Source organism: Pteropus medius, unplaced genomic scaffold, assembly GCF_902729225.1.
Source record: "Pteropus medius unplaced genomic scaffold, Ma_sr-lr_union100, whole genome shotgun sequence".
NCBI classification, from domain to species: domain Eukaryota; kingdom Metazoa; phylum Chordata; class Mammalia; order Chiroptera; family Pteropodidae; genus Pteropus; species Pteropus medius.
This window is the reverse complement of record NW_024352784.1, coordinates 5,632,352-5,655,232: the sequence shown is the minus strand read 5'-3', so window position 1 is coordinate 5,655,232 and position 22,881 is coordinate 5,632,352. Positions and strand designations below refer to the sequence as shown.

The 22,881-nt window shown below is 34.2% G+C and overlaps 1 protein-coding gene across 2 annotated transcripts in view; it reads right to left on the bottom strand.

The window, feature by feature from the left end:
• UVRAG (UV radiation resistance associated) overlaps positions 1–22,881 on the bottom strand; it is a 254,987-nt gene that overhangs the window by 177,695 nt on the left and 54,411 nt on the right. For both annotated transcript variants that reach the window (XM_039848085.1, XM_039848086.1), the window contains one exon: positions 11,660–11,745. In XM_039848085.1, the coding sequence (XP_039704019.1) occupies positions 11,660–11,745 (86 nt within the window). The remainder of the gene's footprint in view (positions 1–11,659; positions 11,746–22,881) is intronic.

The following is a 22,881-nucleotide window of genomic DNA, read 5'->3' as shown; positions in this document are numbered from 1 at the left end:
TAAAACCCCATATCATCCTGGCCATCTCCCCTAGCTCCTTCTAATCAAAGTAAGCTGGGACTCAAATTAAACAGAATATTCCAAATATGATCTAATGAACACAAAGTCCAGGAAGACTATTACTTCCCTTGACCTGGATACTATATTTGAATTAATAAAACATAAGATAATCTTAGCTCCCTTTTGAAAGCTATGGAGTCAATTTCTGGGCTTATACTGAATTTTTCATACATTTAAATCCCCAGATGTTCTCCCCATCAACCGTTTAAAAGTCAGTTCTACTCCAAGATTCATATCTGACACTATCAGTAGAATCAATGAATCTCTGAGATAGAAAAATCAGTGCTACTGTGGAAAAGTCATTTTACCTTTATGGTGTTAGCGTGCTTCTTGCAGTCAGAATTTACAGATGGGAGCTTGAAAAGACAGATGTCAACTAAGGAAAAATCATGTGTCCAATTACTTCACACACTATATTGGGGAATAGAAACAAAAGAAATCTGTGGTAAAAGAGTTTCAGAGAAACTCCTCAGTGACAAATCTAAAGACCTTAGTTAACACCTTCAACAGGGGGAGGCAGAGGTGGGGGTGTGTTAAGCATACTTTGGATGGCTCTAGGTGAAGGCCTATTATGAAAGCCTCCACTGTGCAAGGGCCACAAAACCCTTTGAGAAATGCCTGGCCCGTTTTATACTCAAGTGCGCCACCAAAGATATTTTATTGGAGATAAAATGGGTGCTGTTAGGTAGGCTCAAGGGGAAAAAGGAATGTCACAGCAAATTCTTCCACATGAGATAGAGAAATATATGGGAAAGGCCTTTGTCATCTGACAGATTTGGACTTTGAATAACATACTAGCTCAACTTTTCCAAGCTGCAGTTTGCTTACCAGTAAAACGCAATTAAAATAGTAGCAGGCTATTGTGACTATTATAAAAAAGTGCATGTTAGGTTTTTAGCATTTAAATGCCTTTCATATTTTACATACTCAAATATTATTTTCCTTTCCTACTACCTGTACAGGCATAGTAAAGGATGAGATTCTGACTTATTCCTACGACGTCAAGAAAATATTTAGAAATTATTTTTATCTTCTCAACAAAGTGAGACCCCTTACTTGCTGTATCTGTTCATCTGTCCAGCTAGAATATAAGTCCCCAAAATAAGAATCTGGCTTCTCACTTTAATAGAGTACTTCCAGTCATAAAGAATCAACTGTAGTAATGAGGTTATTACAATGTCCACTCTCCTAACATATAAACACACTGAGTTTCAAATTCTCTTCAAAGGTAAAACATCCCACACTTTGAATTAAGTTTACTTCAAAGGCCAGGTGATATCCTGATAAGCATAATACATTAATTCTCCTAAAATCTCTGATAAGTTCTCTTAATAAAACAGCATGTAAAAATCAACTTATGGGTGGAGAAGGTATTAAGGCAACTGGTTATTTTTACTGGCAGAGACATCAGGGCAAAATCACTAAACCTTGGAAAGCTGCCTTGGAACATGCCTGGCACCAGTGGGAACGTAGAAGTTACAAGGTGGCTACGAGGGGCGTGATGGTAAAGCCTTAATTTGCAGTGACATCTTCAACAAAGTAGTCTTAGCAAAGTAACCCTGTGAACTCAAGCCAGAATTGAAAGACAGGGGCAGGGAAAGAGAATATCTTTTAGGCAGAAGAGTACTCATATACTTAACTACCCTCAAAAGATGCTCTTCACTTCTTTACGCTGATTTTATGCACTTCTTGTGCCATTCCAACATTTGAAAATTAACTACTGCTCCAAGCCAGGAGTTCTGAACACTGTTTTGGGGGAGGGCTCATTTAATTTACCCACTATCCCTTACTCCCTGTTAACATTCAGTACACTAGAGAAACAGACTTAGTGGCATGAATAGCCTAGGAAAGATCCCAGTTAAAGACTATGAGATCTATCAATAACTCATCACTACCAGTTAACTTAATAATTTGGAGTTAATTTACCATACAATGCCTTTACATGACTTTTATTAGCAAGTGCTCTGTCTAAAATTACTCAGCTATTTTATATTAAAAATATACTGGAATCGTGGGGGAACATATCCAAGGTTAATATTAAATTATCTTTAGAAAGGTTATTAAAGATCTATCATTTAAAAAATTCCTCCAGAAACCTACCTATTATTGTTATTATCCAATCAGATTAAATTAGTAAATGTATTTTACCCATTCATTTACTAATTTAATCATTCATTCATTTAACAAATATTTACAGAGTATGTACTCTGAGCCAGATTGTTGCTATATGCTGGGGACAAAATTGTAAACTAGAGATACAAATTCCCTAAATTTTTATAGTTTCTGTTCTCCATTCTCATTCTGAGAAACATTTTAAAAGCAAAAAGTGTCTCAAATACTTTGCTTTAGCTTACGCAAAGTACTACGACTTCATTATAGGAAACATCTTATCCAAGAAGATTTTATAATATAACAATAATTCTGTAACTAAAATACTAGAGTGGTTTTGGTACTTAATTAGAAAATATGCTGTCAATTACTGAAATGATTAAGCGAATTATAAAATAAAACTATATGCACTGTTTCAGCAATAAATTTTAAAATCTAGAGAAAACAGATGGTTTCCTTGCAAAAAACAAATTGCCAAGAATAAATTACATTCTGTAGGAAAATATGGACAGAGCAATTAGCTCTAAAGGTATTTATCATTATAAAGACACTCTGACTTAGATGAGTTAATAGCTAAATTCTAACAAACCTTTAAAGAATGGAAAATTCCTAAAATTATTTAATATGTTTCCACTGCTGCTGCTAATGCTGATGCTAATAGCTAACATATATATTGCTAACTATATTCAGGCACTGTACTAAGCACTTCATATTAATTCATTTAATCCTCCAAACAACCCAATGAGGTAGATGCTATTATTATCAATTTACAGATTAGGGTCATAGAAAAAGATGAAAAACTTCACAATTCAATTTTAAGATCTTAGGAAAAAATGGTTACCTACCCTGCCCCACTCTCTGCAAAGAAAAGCAACTACTACAAATACTATACATCAGTCTCACTTATAGTGATGAGCAAAAGGATAACCTTAGCTAACTAGTAATGCAATATCAGGAAACCTAAATACCTTATTGCAACTATAAATTAAAGGAGGAAAAATTCAGCATCCATTACTAATAAAAACATTAAATAAATAGGAAAACTACTTAAATATTTTCCAAAATTAACAGAAAATATTCTGAACAGGAAAACGCTGAACATTTTCTATTAAAATAAGAACTGGACTAGAATATTCACTGTTTTTAAAAGTAATGCCCATTACTTTCAACATTATTTTTAAAGTTCTATAAGGTTTACTAAATGCAGTAAAAGTAGAAAATCAGTACAAACACTGGAGAAGAAGAGATAGACTTATTATTTTTGTTTAATGGCAATGATGTATGCCAAGAAAATCAAAGAGTTTTCCTTAAAAGATAATAACGACAAGATGATTTGATATAATCACTGAATATAAGATTTTCTTAAAATTATAGCTTTTCTCTATAATAGTAATAAAGACAGAAATGGAAATGAAAAAATATATTTTATACAAAATAGTGTAAAAAATATAGCATACTCAAGAACAAATTTAATGGAACTATAAAAATCTTATTGAAGGAACGAAATTTGAATAAATATAAGACATACCGTGTGTTGGATGGGAATAAAAATGACAGCTCTTCCAATATGTAAGAAGCCAATGAATATAAAAATTCCCATTAGAATTCCAGAAAAGTTTTTTAAAAATAGGATCAAATAACCTTAAGGTTCATATGGAAGAATAAAGTTCTGAGAATAGCCAAAAATGGTATGAAAAAGACTAGTAAAAGAGGGCAACTTGTCTTACTTGATATTAGAACATATCAAAAAACCACTGTAATTAAATCAATCTGAAATTGGCAAAGGAAAAGACATAAAGATCAAAGCAAAAAAAAAAAATCCAGAAATGGATCCTGGTATAATGTGAGTTTTTATATATGACAAAGGTAGTATTTAATTCAGTGGGAAAAGGCAGTACAATTAGATGTTCATCTGTGAAGAAAATTAATCTCTATCACACCATATATAAATATCTACATAATATATTTAAGATTAATCCTGAATTGTATTAAAGATTTAATTTCAAAGGCAAAATAATACTAATCTTGAAAGAAAACTTAGAAATATATGTAGAACAAAGATGTCAGAGAGATTTCTTAAGACAAGACCAAGGATCCAGAAGATATAAAATAAAAAATAGAATTTATGACATAACAAATATAAACTTTTTGTATTAGGTATACTAAGTCAAAATATAATTGATAGTCTTGGAAAAAATATCAAAGACCCCTAAAAACTTATGAAAAAATATTTAAGCAACTCAATAAAAATGTTGATAAAGTACATAAATATCAAATTCACGGAATACACTATATGGCTAACAAACTCAAGCCAAGATGTTCACTTTCATTTGCAGCTCAGACTAAGCACCTATACTGAGGCTAATGAAAATTAAAGTAACAATGAAAATTAAAGTAAAATCTGATTATCATCAGATTAATAAAAATCACCCACAAAAAAATGATGATACTCATTGCCAGCAGGGATTCAGGGTAAGGAGTGATGGCCACACATTCTCTGTACTCTTTAGGAAAACTATCTTAGCTCTTAAAATTAAAATATATATACCCTTTGACTCAGAAATCCCACTCTTGAGAATTTAATTCACAGAAATAAAAACATCATAAACATATACAGATATTTACTTCTGTACTGTGCATAGTGGCAAAATGGACAAACAAAAAACTAGAGCCAGAGTAAATATTAAATGCCCATCAACAGGATAATGGTTGAAAAATATGGTAGACCCCCACCATGGATTACTGTAAAACCACAGAGTGAATTGAAGAGATTAGTATATGGAATGTTGAATAAGAAAAACAAGGTGAAGAGTCATTTATATAATATCCACTCCAATTCTGTAAAACAGTAATTTAAACTCTTAACATACATACACATAATGTATAAATGCACAAAGTGATATCTATGGCATATACATAGAGACTATGGGAAAAAATACAGACAGATACACATGGGTGAATGGGTGACCCGGAGTCATGTGGACAGGTGTTCTGTATTTGGGTGGTATCTTAATCAATTCTGACTACTATAATAAAATACCACAGACTGGGTGGGTTATAAACAGAAATTTATTCCTCACAGTTCTGGAGGATGGAAGTCCAAGATCAAGGCACCAGCATGGTCGATGTCGACGAGAACCTGCTTCCTGGTTCACAGTCGTCTTTTCACTATAACTTTACATGATGGAAGGAGCTGTGATCTCCTGGGGCCTCTTTTATAAGGGCACTAATTCCATTCATGAGGGCTCTGCCCTCATGACCTGATCATTTCCCAAAGGCCCCCAGCTTGAAATACCATCACATTGGGGATTAGGTTTCAGTATATGGATTGGGGGGAGGGGAGGAGACAACATTCGGGCTTTGGGGCAGTATAGTGGTAGAGAAGGGTTTAAGGAAGAAGACAAGCCAAAAAGTAAAAATGGGGGGTGAGGGAGAACACACCTAAAATTACTCCAGTATTTTGTTTAAATTCTATTTTTGTAAATATATGCATGTGTGTCTTTATGTGTATGCATACATATGTGTGTATGTACAGAGAAAGAGAATAAAATGTGCTATTACACATAAATACCAATTTTGTTTCATCAAAACTTACATTAAATACCAAAACTTTTCATTCTAAATTTGAATTGAAAACCTTTCTAAAATTTATCACACATCATTGCTTTCTTATATAAGCTCTGACAATCACAACTGTATATTTTACTGATAATTTGATATCAACATGGTCTAACGAAAGAAAAGCACATGCAATGCCTGGCCTCCCTTTATTTAAACCTGCTTGAACACTTATTTATCCTACGGTGCTAAGCAAGTCCTTTCACTTTCTAAGCCTTAGTTTCCTCATCCACGAAATGGAAATAACATTAGTAAAAACTAATACAGTGCGCTCAATAATTCTCATTATTAACTTCAGTTATGAACTGCAACGTGGAGATGTGCTTGGGGAAAAGACTGACTGCTCATACAAAGAGGTAAGCTCTGCTTTCTTACTCAGTCTCTCTTTACAGTTGGAATACCACGCCCCCCACATCGCCCTCCTTTTACATGAAGTAGTAAGAGAGGGCTGTTTGTGAATCCAAACGTAGCGACTATAAAGGTAGGACAGTAGCTGATATTATTTATCACTCAGTTATATTCCAGAATCAAAGAGTAAATCACAAAGCAAACTATCAGCTTTCACTTTTCCTTGCCATCAGTATGTCTACCTTAACAGCAATCCTCTTAATTCCCCTTCTAATTTATTATAAATGAGCCCAGAGACACTAGGTTAAGAGTCTAGTCTCTACTGTGAATAAGAAAGTATGTTTTTTTAGTACATAAATTTTGCTTTCAGCTGGGTTTTTAGCTATATTCTGTATACATGCAATTACCACTTAGGAAGAGATTATGAGGCGGGGAAAGGAAAAAACTCTCCCTGCAACCCAAAAGTTGGTTATCACATCTAAAATTTAAAGGTTATAGATAGACAGTTATACCTCATACATCTCATCCCATCCGTTTTCTAAATATCGCCCTAAAAATAATTTATTTGATGTAAGCATTTCCCTTTTAAAATTGAAGTTTATATAAGAAAAATATTTTCTGTCAAAGTAGGTTGGCTAAGAGGACAGGATTTGCCTCCAGACGGTCAGATAAAGATATTCCAGAAAAAAAAAATCTATATAAGGAATCAAATTAAAAGTCACAAAATCCTGAAATCTCACCAGATGTTATGTAGAGGGCAGTGGCAGAAAGAAAAAAAGAAGCTGAAGGTTCACGTATCTGATTACATTTTCAACACTTTGGATAATGGCCTGGAAATATTTTATAACTCTCATTTTGCCAGACGCAAAGCAATAACAGGAACAACAAAACCCTAGTCCTCTGTAACCTGAACAATAGTTCAATTTGCAGATAATAAACGCTTAATATATGTGGCATACATTGTGATAGGGCTAATACAAAGATCTATAAAACAAGGATTCTTGCCTAAAGGAGCTCTCAGTTTGGGGTGCTGAGAAGAAAGAGAATCAGACAATGAAGAACTAATTATAACACAGTAAGTTCTCAATAAATGCTAGCTATTAATTGCACAGGCAGTGGTTGGAGGACTTGAAATAAGGACACTAGTCCCTATGAAGTGTTTAGAACAATGTGTTTTAAATACATTTGCTCAAAGATTTCTAAACCCAATGAGTGACAAAACCGATGTACCTTTTAAAAAGTAACTCTGGCAGCAATGTGGAAGATGAATTATACTAGAGCAGTGTAAAAAATTATAAAGCAGTAATATGTACTGGTAAAGAACAAGGGCTCTGGAGCTAGACTGGGTTTGAATACAGGCCAACACTAGTTGTGTGACCTTGAATAAGCTACTTAACTGCTTTGTGCCTCAAGTTCTTCATCTGTAAATAAGAACAGGAATAGTTCTTACCAGAGAGGATTATTTTGAGAATGAAGAGAGTTAATTAATGTAAAACATTTAGAATACTTCCTGGCACAAAGTAAGTACTCAACAAATAATAGCATTAATTGCAAGAAGGAAAATCTAGTAGTAGAGAGATTAGTTAGGAGGTCAAGAAATAGTTCAGGAAAATACAAGGTGAGAACAAAGAGGGGTATGTTCTCTTGGGTGCCTGAGATAATGACAATACTACTAAACAAACCAGGGAAAAGAAAATGAAGAGGAGAATTAAGTCAGTGAGTGTAACTCTGGATATGTTAAGGTTGAGGTTCCTACAGAACATGAAACTATAAATGTCTAAGAGTCATTGGAAAACACAGATCAGAAATCTAAAAGAGTCAGGAACCTGAGATATAGATTTGAGAGTTGCTAAGATGTGGACGTGTTGGTTGACGCTGTGGTAATGGAAGAGCATACTCAAGAAGAAAGAGTATTGCAAAAGAGTCCGAGGATCCACAAGAATTAGGGCCCTTCGATCACACCAGGATCCACAAGAACTCCAATAAAACCTAGAACTATCAATAAAATAGAAAGAGAGGAGAAAATGTAACCATATGAAATAATACCTTCCTTCAAGAAGTTTTCAATGTCACTAGAATGGCAAGAAAGAAAAATTGTGTTGAAAATTGGAAAAGCTAGTGGTAACATAAAAAACACTGACATAAAGGAGAAAGTGAATTCCAAGATGAGAGAAGTAAAAGGGAAAATGAAAACTATTATACACTGAATGTCTAGTACAGCAACTGTCCTACGATCTTTCAAGTATTTTACCTTATTTAATTCTCATAATATTCCTGAGACAAATATTATCTCCATTTTACAAAAGTAGCTTGAGGCAACCAAAGTTAAGTAACTTGACCAACGTTTTGCATCCAGTAATGGGCATATGGCAGTTTTAGGACTGGAATCTAGGTGGAAGGCCCATGATATCCCCACCATACTTGCGCTCATTAAACTGGCTAACGTAGGACATGTCGAAGGGGGAATAATAATAATAATAATAATAAAAACTATACTAGAAGAAAGTCAGAATTATTTTAACTTATCTCACTACAACAGAGCAACCTTTTTGAGAAAGTATGAAAGGAAAAAAAAAGTTTTTAAACATCAAAAATAATCTTTCAATCTCAGAGAACAGGTTGGATTACAGACACCTCCTTGCTTCCAGTCTCATCCCTCAAATCCATTTCCCGCTGTCACCATGGTTAGTATTCTAAATTGCACACCTGACCATGTCATTCCTCCCCTCCTTATTATCTTTCAATAACTCCCTAATCACTCAATAACTCCCTAATCACCAATAGGATAAAAAACAAAAACAAAAAAATCAACAGTACCAAAAAGAGAAAGCTATCTAATAAGTCTAGAAATTCCTTAACCTAGAAGGAATAACAGAGAAGAAAAAAGTTAACTCCTAAAAATAAATGCTCACTTGTAATTTATAACCCTACTTTTCTCACTTCAAACCTAAAATAAATGCCAGTTAAAGAGCAACACTGACACCTTGTGGTGAACATCCTATATTAAAGTATCAAATGAACAATGAGTAAAGTGGCTCCTAATTAAATGTCTGCTTCCGTGAAAACTAACCCTTAACCCGGGGATTTCCAAGGGTTAAAGAAGCAAAACTTTAATTACCATCACACGCACCGAACCTAAATTTGTAAAGAGCTGCTATTACTTTGGCAACTGAAGTTAGCCTAAAGTCTTAACGATTGGTGCAAAAAATCTGAATAAAACCTCCGGTCATTGTTTTCCTACTAAATTGTACAACACATCTATTTATCTGACGGTGTTTTAACACCCTGGGCTTACATACTCCAAAATCTCTGCCTTAGTCAAGATTTCCTATTTTCCTATGACATTCACACATAAAAAGTGGAAAGACTATATGCATACTAATGGCACAACACACTGAAAGCTATTAAAACTAGAATATACTCTCAAAAATCAGAATCAGGAGACCTGGGTTCTAATCCTGACTCCAAATGGCACTGAGAATTTTGTGAAGTTAAAAGAGATTTTAAAGAATTGAATCAATCGATCAATCAATAATTCAGACTCTGTTTTCACATAAAATTACAGATCAAGAAGTAACAATTTCATCTACGGCCATGCCTAATCTCGTCTGATCTCGGAAGCTAAGCAGTGTCGGGCTTGGTTAGTCCTTGGATGGGAGACCACCTAAGAATACCAGGTGCTGAAGGCGTTTAAAAAAAAAGTAACAATTTCAAAAATCAAGAAAGCATCAGGAAAAGAAAAGGTATATTTTTCAAAACTGATTCACTCAGAACAATGTTGTCTGAGTTAAAGAGGAAAACTATGAGCAAAATTGATAGGCACGAAATTTGTTTCCCAGTGAGCACTTTACATGTCTCGACAAAAACTGTAGGAAAGAACTTTTGATTGAGCAAATAGATGATGGTGACTCTATTCATGTCTGAGAAAATCATTGAGAACATTCCATTTTACTCATTAACTTTGACAAGTACAAGCTGAAGTTCCTAGTTCCAGAGCAACTCTCTGGGTTATAGCAATTTGGATGATAAAAGACACTTGATCTGGTTCAGAAAAGCATATCTGTGTTACCAGCTATGATTTACCCAGTGGTGATGAGAAGCCCAATGTTAATAAGGCAATTCAAATTGTTGACACATCTAAGGAATCTGAAAGGCACCCTAAAAATAATACTCCCAAGATCAATGATAAATAATTGAGCAACTACCAAAGTCATCCCAGAGTCATCTCACTGACTCTGTATTCCCTTTTCTTTTAATTCTACTTGTTTCTCTAATAAGATCACACAATCTTATACTTGGAAAATATCTTTAAAGTAATACTATCTATACCTTCATTTTACTGAGGAAAAACAAGTCAAGAAATACTAGTGGCTTACTCATATTTCAAACTATTTCTGTACATTCTTCTTTCAAATACTTAAAATTTAATGCAGTCCCAAACTGAACAAGTTCAATAATGTATTATATATTTTGACACCTCCTGTTTTCTCCACCATCTGCTTATTAAATCCTGTTCATTCTGTAAATAGTCCAAGAAGTCAAAGCCAAAGTACCTCTCAGATAAGAATCAAAAGTCATCAAATGTGTGTGGTTACTTCAGTTGAAAATCATGGTCTCTTAAGAGCAATTTATTCAGTCCATGTGACCAAACTCTCTATCATCATATCTTAATAAGATTTAAGATTTGCAAAGGAAAAGCTCATTTCATAATGTTTATAAAACAAACAATCATCCAATTGGACAAGAGTCCAATCATCCTTCTGGATTCTTCCTCTAGTAGATAAATAAAGGACGTCTAATGGTCTGAAATTCATGATGTGTTACATAAACATTACAAAAATACTGCCAAAATCAAATTTCAATGAACCATCTATCTAAGAAGATTGAACATAGGCTGAATGTCACTGTTAACTTTATTTTGAATTGCATTTATTTTGGTAACCTGCCTCCTGGGAAAATGTCCTTGATGATCAACCACTACACTGAAAATTAAAACCAAATTTTGAAATCTTTCAAAATTAAGCCCAGACATTATGAAAATACAGAGCTGAGGCAGTTAAGCCTTTAGGCATGAGATTCACGCTAAGCTCCTTTGCCTTGCCAAACATGATTCTTTTAAAAGATGAACAGCAGGTCAAAACTCTAAACCATATCTGGGACTATTGGAGGGCATTTCTAATAATGCTATAATTGTTAAGACTTTGATAAGTCTAAATTTTGTACCTCTGCTTGATGCTCTTTATAATGCAGAAGACCAGAAACAGCTCATGTCCCTGTTTTAAGATCACTGGCTACCAATCATTCTCTCTCATTGTCCAGAGAGAGGAAATGGCTTTCCAAAGGCTTTGTGAAAGAGATAAACTTAAATCATTGTAGCTACAAAATTTATGAAGCACTCACTAAAAAATGCCAAGCCTGAATAACAGCTTCTAAAGCTTCCATAATTTGTGACACCGAAATGTCACAAACTCAAAATGAGGAAAATTCTTTAGAAAATGCAGGAAGACTCTGAGAAGCATCTTACCGCAGCAAAGAGAAAACATCATAAGAATTGCGAACACAGTTCTGATCCACCTGAAGAAGAATATTCTTCTGAGCATTTGAATAACCCTGAAAGATATTAATCAACAAGTTAATCGAAGTGAAACAAAATAAAATATGTGCAAAAATTAATCGTAATGTTTGTCTTTTTAAAATTATGATTTATAAACACTTCAGTAAATTCGACTTGTTAAGAGATTCCAAAAAGCACAACTTCCATATAAGTAAAGTTTAACCTTTCAGGCAAGTGAACTTAAAAAAAAAAACATAGTGTTTCTCATTTTGTAGTGAACTCATTTTGCAGTGAACCAGAAAAGCTCCAGAAATCTTTTTAACATATGTGAATGAAGAGTATTAACAATATTTTAAATATGCCTAGCATCACTGTAATGCTTTTATGGGGAAAAAGGCATTTCAAGTTCTAATTAGGAATAGCAGAAACAAATATTTCCACTCAGTGGTATAATGATACTGGGAGCAGGGATGGTTTCTAAAGAGAATACAGTATAATTCCATAAGAACAGAACAGGCATCTGTCATTTAAGAAAGGTCAAGAACATAGTAGTTAAGAAAAAGAGACTCTAGACCCAGACTACCTGGATTACAATTTAAGTCCTTAATATACTAGCTCTGTAATCTTGAGCAAAGCATCTAAGCTCTCAGTTTAACCTTGATTTCTTCATCTATAATATGGAGAGGATAATACTATCTACCTCACAAATTATTGTGGGAATTAAAAGTTAATATTCTTAAAGTAAAAGGTCTGTAATAAGTACAATCTAGATGTTTGCTATGTTAATATAAGCATTTTTTAAAGTTACATTGCTACAGACATTAAAACATTAACCCATTATCTCAAAAAAAGTTATTAGAATATGATGAACAACTTTAAGTTATTAAATTTGACACTTAGATGAATCAGACAAACTACTTGAAAAACTACAACATGCTAAAATTGAAAATGAAACAATATCTGATTAATCCTATATCTTTTTTTAAGTGAATAAGTAATTGAAAAGTTGCCTACAAAAAAAGTCTATGTCCAGATGGTTTCACTGATGAATCCTATCAAACATTTAAGAAATAACATCTATTTGACACAAACTCCTTCATAAAATTGAGAAAGGAAGAATTTTCAATTCATAAGACTAACATTACTGATACTAAAACTTGACAAAGACATATCTCTCTTACACACACAATTACAGACCAATATCCCTTATGAACACAGACAGAAAAATCCTTGGCAAAATATTAGCAAATTGAACCAGCAATCCATTACAAGAATAAAACAAAAACATGTCATTTTTAATTGAATTTAAGAATGCAAGGTTGGCTTAGCATTTAAAAATCAAGGGGACAAATATATAACACAATCATTATAAATATATCTTGATGGGCACACAATTAAAAAGATGTTACTTGTGACAACAGCAACACAAAGGGGGGGAACAGAGCTATATATAAAAGAAAAGCTTTTATATAATATTAAAACTAAGTTTTTATTAATTTGAACTAGATTGTTATGAATTAATATGTTAATTGTAACCCCCAGGGCAATCACTAAGAAAATAATGAAAAGGTGCACAGTAAAAGAAATGAGAAATGAATCATATGTTACATGAGAAAACCTATAACACAAAAGAAGGTAGTAACAGAAAAAAATGAGGAACAAAAGATAAGAAAACAAATAGAAAAATGGCAGAACTTCTGTATCTGTAATTACACTGAATAAATGGATTAAACACTGTAATTAAAAGGCAGAGTTTGGCAGAATGGATTTTTTTTTAAGCAATCCACTACATGCTGTCTATAAAAGATGCACTTTAGAACCAATAATAGGTTGAAAATGAACGAATGGAAAGATATCCCATGTAAGCAGGAAACAAAAGAGAGCTGGAGTGGCTATACCAATATCAGGCAAATAAACTATAAGATAAAAATATGTTACAAGACACAAAGCAGGACATTATATAATGAAAAAAGAGTCAAGAAGATAGAAATGATTATAAACATATATGTACCTAACAACATATAACAAAATATATGAAGCAAAAACTGTCAAAACTAAAGGGGAAATAGTTGGAGACATGAAAATCTCACTTTCAACAGAGGGTAGCACAACCATACAACAGATAAACAAGGATATAGAAGACGTGAACAATATTATAAATCAACCAGACCTAAGAGATGTATACGGAATGTTCTACCCAACAAAAGCCATATACACACACCTCTTTCAAGTGCAAATGGAACATTCCTCAGTATAAACCATCGGTTCAGCCACAAAATAAGCTTCAAAAAATTTTTAAAAACTGAAATCATACAAAGTATCCTCTCTGACCATAATGGAATGAAAACTAAAAATCAATAGTTTTGGAAAATTTGTAAACTGCAAAGCAAATAACACACTATTAAACTGAGTGAATTAAAGAACAAATCACAAGTATGTCAACTATTAAATACTTTTACATGAATAAAACTGAAAACACAACATATCAAAACATATGGAATGCAGTGTAAAAGTGCTCAGTGAAATTCACAACTGCAAACATCTACGTTAAAAAAAAAAGGACCTCAAATCAATAACCTAAACTTCCACCTTAAGCCACTAGAAAAATAAGAATAAACTAAACCAAAAGCAAGAAGGAAGGAAATAATAAAAATCAGAGCAGAGATACATGAAATAGGGAATATAAAAACAATAGATAAAATCAACAAAACCAAGTTAGTTCTTTGAAAAGATCGACAAAATTGACTATGCTCTCACCAAGAAAACAAAAGAGAAGACTCAAATAACTAAAATCAGGAGTGAAAATAGGCATATTATCAGCAACCTTACAGAAATAAAAAATATTATAGAAGAATACTATGAATAATTGAATGCCAACAAATCAGATAATCTAGATAAAATGGAAACTCCTAGAAACACAAAAACTCCCCAAAATGACTCAAGAAGAAAGAGAAAATCTGAACAGACCTATAAATTGACTAGAGATTAGCTAAGCTTCTACATGGTATTGTTGCTTCATCATCCATTTTATCTGGCCAAGCAGCCTACAAGGACTTTAAACTAGCATTAGACCTCTCATGGAAGTGCATCCCCTAGATAGCAACCCACAGAGTCTCAAATATACATTCTCGACATGACTAGTGATCAACAGTCTCCCCTCCTTCCCATGGAGACTACCAAAACCCTGCTCTTTTGGTTTGAATTGACTGATCCAGCCCTGGCCTGGGAAGCCCAAAGCACTCCACCCACACGTACTAATCAAGGCACATACCTAGGTCCTGCCTCGGCCTGCACTCTGCCTTGACTTCCCCGTGTGGCCCTTTGAGGCATGTCCTGTAATTCCTCCAGGACCTGTGAGTAATAAACTTCTCTATTTCAATTTCTCTTGTGGTCTGCTATTCAACTATGGCTCATTATCTGCCACCCTACACTTCACTTAACAAATATTAATTTAACAAAGTCATCACATCAGTAAAAAGGTAATCATAAAACTTCCAGGAAAAAAAAAACTCAGGACAACATGATTTGACTGCTGAATTCTACCAATCATTTAAAAATAAATAAATAACACCAATCCTTCTCAAAGTCTGCCCAAAAATGAAAGAGATATGAAGAAATATTTAACTTATTCTATGAGGCCAGTATTACACGGATACCAAAGCCAGACAATAACATCACAAGAAAATTATAGACCAATATCCCTTATGAATACAGATGTAAAAATCTCCAATAAAATATTAGCAAAGCTAATCCAGCAGCAGCAGCACATTAAAAGGCTTGTACAACCTGATCCAGCAATTCCAATTCTGGGTATTTATCCAAAAAAATTAACAGCAAAGACTTAAAGAGATATTTTTTACATCTTTGTTCATAGCAGTATTATTCACAATAGTCAACAGATGGAAGCAACAGATGAATGCATGAACAAAATGTGTATATTCACGCAATGGAATATTTAGCCTTAAAAAGGAAAGAAATTTTGACACATGCTCTAATATGAGTGACTGCTGAGGACATTATGTTTAGTAAAAGAAACCAGTGACAAAAGGACAGATGCTGTATGATTCCATTTATATATGGTACCTAAAGTAGTCAAATTCATAGAAATAGAAAGTAGAAGTGTCAGGAGCTTGGGGAGATGGGGAGTTATTGCTTAATAGGTAGAGAGTTTCAGTTTTATAAGATGAAAAGAGTTCTAGAGATGGACAGTGGTGATGGTTGCACAACAATATGAACAGATTTAATACCACTAACCTGTACACTTAAAATGTTACAATGGAGTCTAATCAAGTACTGTATACTAGAAACTAATTAAAATAAATAAATTTAAAAAATAAATAAAATAAAAGTTACGTAGAAAATTTTATATTGTGTGTCTTTTACCATAATAAAAAATAATTTTAAAAAAATTATACACCAGGAACAAGTGAGATTTATCCAAGATATGTAAGGGTGGTTCAATAAATGAAAATCAATCAATGTAATACAACAAACTGGAGGAGTCACACTTCTCAATTTCAAAACTTACTACAAAGCCAACAGTAATCAAAACAGCATGGTACTGGCATAAAGACAGACATGTCGTTCGATGGACTAGAACTGAGAATCCATAAATTAACTCATGCATCTATAGTCAATTGATTTTAGATAAAAGTGCCAAGACTATTCAATGGGAAAAGAATAGTGTTTTCAACAAATGATGCCAAAACAACTGGCTAGCCACACGCAAAAGAATGAAGTTGGGTCCATCTCTAACACCATATACAAAAATTACCTCAAAATGGATCAAAGACTACTTTTAAAAGCTAAAACCATAAAACTATTAGAAGAAAACACAGGGATACATCTATATACCCACAGATTTGTCAATGGATTCTTAGATATGACACCAAAAGCATGAATAACAAAAGAAATAATAGATAAATTGAACTTCATCAAAATTAAAAACACTTTGTGCATTAAAAGACACTCTAAAGAAAGTGAAAAAACCATCCACAAAATGGGAGAAACATATTTGCAAATCATATATCTGATAAAGGCCTAATATCCAGAATACCCAAAGAAATCTGACAACTCAAACAATAAGAAGGCAAACAACCCAATTAAAAAATGGGCAAAGAACTTAAAGAGACATTTCTCCAAAAAAGATATACAAATAGCCAACAAGAACATGAACAGATGCTCAACATCATTGGTCACTATGAAAAACCACAATGAGACACTACTTCATACCCACTAGGATAGTAGAATAGAAAGATAGATGGGGAGGGAAGGGAGGGAGAGGAGGAGGGAGGGAGGAGAAGGAAGGAAGGAAGGAAGGAAGGAAGGAAGGAAGGAAGGAAGGAAGGAAGGATTGATTTTAAAAATTAGGGGAAAAAAAGAAGAAAAGAAATGTTGATAAGGATTGGAACAATTAGAACCCTTGTATATTGCTGCTGGGAATGTAAAATGGTCAGCCATTGTGAAAAAAGGTTTGGCAATCCCTAAAAAAGTTAAACAGAATTACCATAGACCCAGCAATTCCACTTGCAGGTATATACCCAAAAGAAGTGAAAACAGGTACTAAGACGAACATCTGTACACAAATGTTCATAGCAGCACTATTCATAATAGCCAAAAGGTAGAAACAATTCAAACATCCATCAACATATAGATAAACAAAATATGGCATATTCATACAATGGGCTATTATTCAGCCATGAAAAGAAATACTGACACATACTACACATGGATACACCTCAAAAACATTCTGCTAAGTGAAAGCAGCCAGATACAAAAGGTTACATATTGTATGATTCTACTTACATGAAATATTCAAAACAGGTAAATCCAAGAGACAGAAGCAGACTGGTGTTTGCCAGGGAGTTGGGGAGGGCAAAATGGAGTGTGAATATTTAATGGGTATGAGATTTTCTTTTTGGGTGATGAAAATGTTATGCAACTTGATAGAGGTGGTGGCAGTTGCACAACATTCTGAACATACCAATGGTTAATTTTATGTTATGTGAATTCCTTTCATCTCAGTAAAGAGATAGCTATGAAATAATCTATATATCACGAGGGCAGATGAGGATATAGAGGACAGAGACAAGAGATTGTCTTTCAAAAGCTACAAAATCCAAAATAATTAAAGACACTAAAAGTAGATTTAAGATTCTCAGGAGAAATGATTATGACATTCCACTTAACTTTTCTTATTTAATGCAAAAAGCTGCCAAACATTTTTTTCCTATTAAAAACTCATCCACATCCACTAATAACACAACTAAAAGCAACATATTATAGCAGGGAAAGAGCATTTAAATGAAAGGTTTTAATCCACTCTACCTATCCTGGAAGTGAGGAAAATTACTTAACTCCTCTAGGCCTCAGTTTCTTTAACTATAAAATGAGATTAGACTACTACTAATAACATTTTTTAAGTGACAGCAACAGACACAAGGGAAACATTTATGAGCATTTACAGTATGCCAAGCAGTGGTTTTCCATGTTAATATTAATACTTAAACGTTAATATGCTAAGGGTAGAGTATTTAATACTCACACAACCCTGTGAAACAGATACTATTATTATCCCCACTTTAAAGGTGAGGAAACTGAGCCACAGAGAAGATTAAGTAGAAGAGCCATGCAGTCTGGTTCCACAGGCCATGTTTTTAATGACCATGCTCTACTTGATCTCTAAGACCTTTTCCAGTTCTAAAATTCTGGGTCCATGTACATTTAAGGCAACTTAAGGACATTATTAAACCCTTCTGCTTCAACTGCCACTTAGCAATTATCATTCTTGAAATACGCTAAGAGCCTTGTTCTGAATGACATCTAACTTCACCAGATGTGCAATCCTGACAGACCTCTGACGAAGGATTATAATGGAAAGAAATGGCTCATTTGTATCTGGTTATCTCTGTGAGATACTGCCAAGAGCCAAAGAGCCCAGAGATTCACATGTCACTCAAAATTCTTCTGAAGCCAGGCCTAACCATTCTTTTTCAAGGAAAGGAACAGGCACTGGTCTGGGTGAGTATCTATTAAACTGTTCAAAAAAGCAGATAATTTCACATATCCAATAGCAGGGGCAATTCTAGGCAGATGATCAGGTGTGTTTCTAGATCAGCAGTAAACAAACTTTCCCGGTCAGTGGCCAGATAGTAAATATTTTAGGTTTTGCAAGCCACGTGTCATCTCTGCCACATGTTCTTTGTTTTTTCCTTCGAATTCTTTACACATGTAAAAATGATTCTTAGCTCTCAGGGCACACAAAAACACATGCGGGACTGTAGTTTGCTAACCGCTAGTGATCACTAGATGAGTCAACCTTTAAAACATGTTACTGTACATCTTGAGTTTTTAGCTGCCATAACCATCATAAGACTGTCCTTTATTAATACTATAAGTTATGCTGAAACAATCAAATTGACAAGATAACTGATTATAAAGCACAGTTATTATACATATACTTACTCATTTCAGTGTTTAGTAAACACTTAATACATAGAGGGTGTCAGGTGATTGCTACCATCCTTATAAAAGCATATGACCCAGTTAAGGTTCCAAGTGAAGTCAAAATGCAAAGGTGGCATAAGAAAGGTCTTTTTAAAAAGCTATAGGAATTCTAATGCAGTAAAGATTCCATCTAGTAGAAGCAGGAACATCAAAGTTTGCAAGGGGTGGCAGTATTTGGGATAGATTAAGAAGCACTGAAAAACTGAATGGCAGTGAAGGAAAGTCCCACACACACTGAACACCTTTAGCCAAAACATGACAGTGGGAAAACACAAGCTGCATTCAGAGAAAATTAAATAGTGGTCCAATCTGCTCAGCTTCAGTGATATGGAAATTACTTGGAACCCTGAAGAGGGAAACAGAGGGGGAGATAAGGTTGAATAAGTAGGTTGGGAGAACCAGCGCACAGAAAGCCTTGAATGGCATGCTAAAAAGCAAAGACAACCTTTGGTCAGCAAGAACTCATGAAAGATTTCTGACACTGTATGGTAATGATCAGAATTACACATAAAGAAGGTTACTCTGGTAATGACAAATACGATGAATTGGAGGATGCAGAATGTCCAAATACCAATTTGGAGACTATTCTAAAAAATCCACACTTACTAAAGGTAATGAGAGCTCAAACTAAGAAAAAAGACAGACAGGGAAGGGGGAGGGGTGAGTAGGGTAAGGAGGGGGAGGGATGAGATAAAAGTATCTATAGAAACAAAAGTACTACATCACTGACTGAATATAGGCTGATGAAGAGCAGTAAATCAGGATCAGAGATTTGGACACATGTAGCAAACAATGAGAAGTTACTCTATATCACCCAAGTAAAAGTATGCTTTAGGAAGATTAATCAGGCAGTGGTGAAGAAGACAGAGTGGATACAAAGAGACTAGAGTCCATAGGCCCACTAGAAAACCAGTGCAGTAATCAGTCCTCTGGGGGGTGCCCGTCTGAGCTTGGATTATGGCAAAGGAGACGGAAAAGCAGTCATGGACATAAGTTATTTCAAAGGAGTCAAAAAAGTCTAGTGACTGAATAGAGTGGATAAAAGAAATCAATCAAACCTAACTACAAGATTTGAGGCCTGGATAAATGGGAAAATAGTTAATAAAAATGTGGAAAATTGGAAGGGAAAGCAAGTCTGGAGAGAAAAAGAGTTTCATATAAAGTATAAATAATTTACAAATGACAGGTATCTATGTAGAAATGGTCAGAAACTACTTAAACATAGAGAACTAGAATTCTGAGTAGCAAGCTAAGCAACTGAAGACAACCAAGTAGTGTATCCCAATAGAATTTTTAATGATCTAATGCTACAGAAGCTTCATTCACTCATTCAACAAATATTTATTAAAGTATTACCATATGCCAGGCACAATGCTAAGTACTAAGGATAAATTAATGATGAAGACACACTGTTTCTGCCCTAACATAGCTTACATTCTAATAAGAAAAAAAGAAGAGCAAATAGGCATTCAGAATATAACAAGATAAGGGTCAGTCACAAGGAAAACGAAATGCAAGGTGCTCTGAGAGAACATCAGAGGGCTACCTAAACTGGACTTAGCGGGTATTCACAGGAAACCATTCTATGAAAATAAGATCTAAGCTAAAACTGAGGTGGATAAATTTTAGCATAAGAAAGTGTTATGGGTGAGATGCTTAGAAATCCGGAAGCAAATCACAGCAAGGTCTTACAAGTCATTCATTAATTATTCTGAAATGATCTGAATAAAGGAGGTACATGATCAGCATGTAAGCAAGATAAATCTGGCTACAACATCAAGAACCAGGAAAGAAGTAGATATTTAGCAGGGGGAGGAGGTATCAGGATGACTCCCCTGTTCTAAGTTGAGAAAGTAGATGGATAGCAGTACCATCATTCACTGAACTAAGGAATCCAACAGAAGGAGGGGGCTTTTTTGAAAGGGGGAGGGGAAATGAGCTCAGTTTGAGACTTGTAAGTGTTGTGTCTCTGAAACAATTTGACACAAGTCTAGATATATGAAAATACAGACTGGAGAGGTAGGCTTGGGAGGGATCTCATACAATATGTTAATGAGAAGACAGAAAGCCAGGTGGAAGGCTGAGGACAAATAAAGTACAGGCTCCACCAAAAGCTTTCCCTAGCAGGACTGTCAGTGTTCTAGATGTTATTCTTAAAACTGTAAGTGAGCTTTGTAAACATTCCTTCTTCTACTTACGTAGAATAAGAAATTACTATGGGCAAGAAAAAAGAAAACCATGGATCGTTCTACTAGTTGAGCACATTTCAGATGCAATGTGTATACTTTTTAAAAATATAGTATTTATTTGTACAACTACTCCTAAAATAGCTACCTAATGAATCAATAGAGCCTGTGTTCCTATGTGTATATGTTCACTTGGACATTAACACACTTTTATGCGTCAGCCAAGTTAAAACTCAGAAAAATTGTGCAAGTATCTCTGTCAAGCACCTTCAAGCCTTGGACAGACTCCGCCTCTGAACTCTGACAAAGTCCAGATGCTGAGCTATTAAGGATGAGAGGCAAGACCTCTTCTTAGACACTGAATTGGAGTTGAATATGTATACTTCCCCAGATTTGGTCTAGGTTTGAGGCAACAGAAGATGTTTTCTTCTCCCTCAAAAGGTGAAAACCAATGAGAAATAAGAATAGTGTTATTAAGGAAAGGTATACAGATCCTGAAACTAAAATCAATTCCTTTTTTTTAATTAAAGTCAACAGGAATGAAGAGATTCTTGTTCATACTTCAGTCTTTCAAACAACCCTCAAAAAATAATCATAGTCACAAACTTCAGGTATAAAGTGGACTAAGAGTCATTAATGAAACTCCCTGATGAGAGGACTGAAAGTGACTCTGCTAAAGTAGCCATCCTTTAAGTGAAAAGTATATTTTAGAATAGAGATAGGAATCATGTGATCCTAGTAGACTTCATCCACTCATACAAAATATTTACCAAGCAAAATCTGTGCTAAATCCTGGGGCTATAAAGTAAGACATAACCTGAGTACTGAAGGAGCTTACACTCAAAGAAGGGAAAGATGTATATACAAATTACTATAACTGCGAGAGAAGAGAGAAATGAAAGAAGAAAAGGCAACAATGATATCATGTTAACTAGCATTAGCAAAGAGATTTTAGATAAAAGAAAGAATCCTCAGCTTTGCAGAAGAACAAACAGTTTAAACCAAAACTACAGGAAGTGAGGGAAGGTCAAGAATGTTTTTTCATCATGAATCTAAGAGAGAATAGTAGAAAAAAAAAAACTAGTGTTTTTAAAATTTTAAACAAAAAATTTTAAACTCTCTGAATCCCCTAGCAAGGATGAGTTTAGAACTCTGTTTCTATTTACTTTACAAGAATCTAAAATAACTATACAAAGAACCATGCTTAGCTTTGAATTTTCTAGTATTAAAACTTTGAAAAGCTCAAAAATTATGCTAAGAAGAGAAGAGCCTCCAAATTCATAACAGGAAACGTGGCATTTTCCCAGATTCTTCTCTGGCTTCAATGAAGAGAGAGAATGAAGACCACACTGCAGCAGAAGGATTTATAAATATGAATTACAGGATAAGACAATTTTCCAAACATCTGTCAGAAGTTAATTTGATCCAAGAGAAGGGGGAGAGAGACTTAGAGGGAAGCCAAATATAGTGACTAATGTATGGAACTTTTGTGTACTTCAG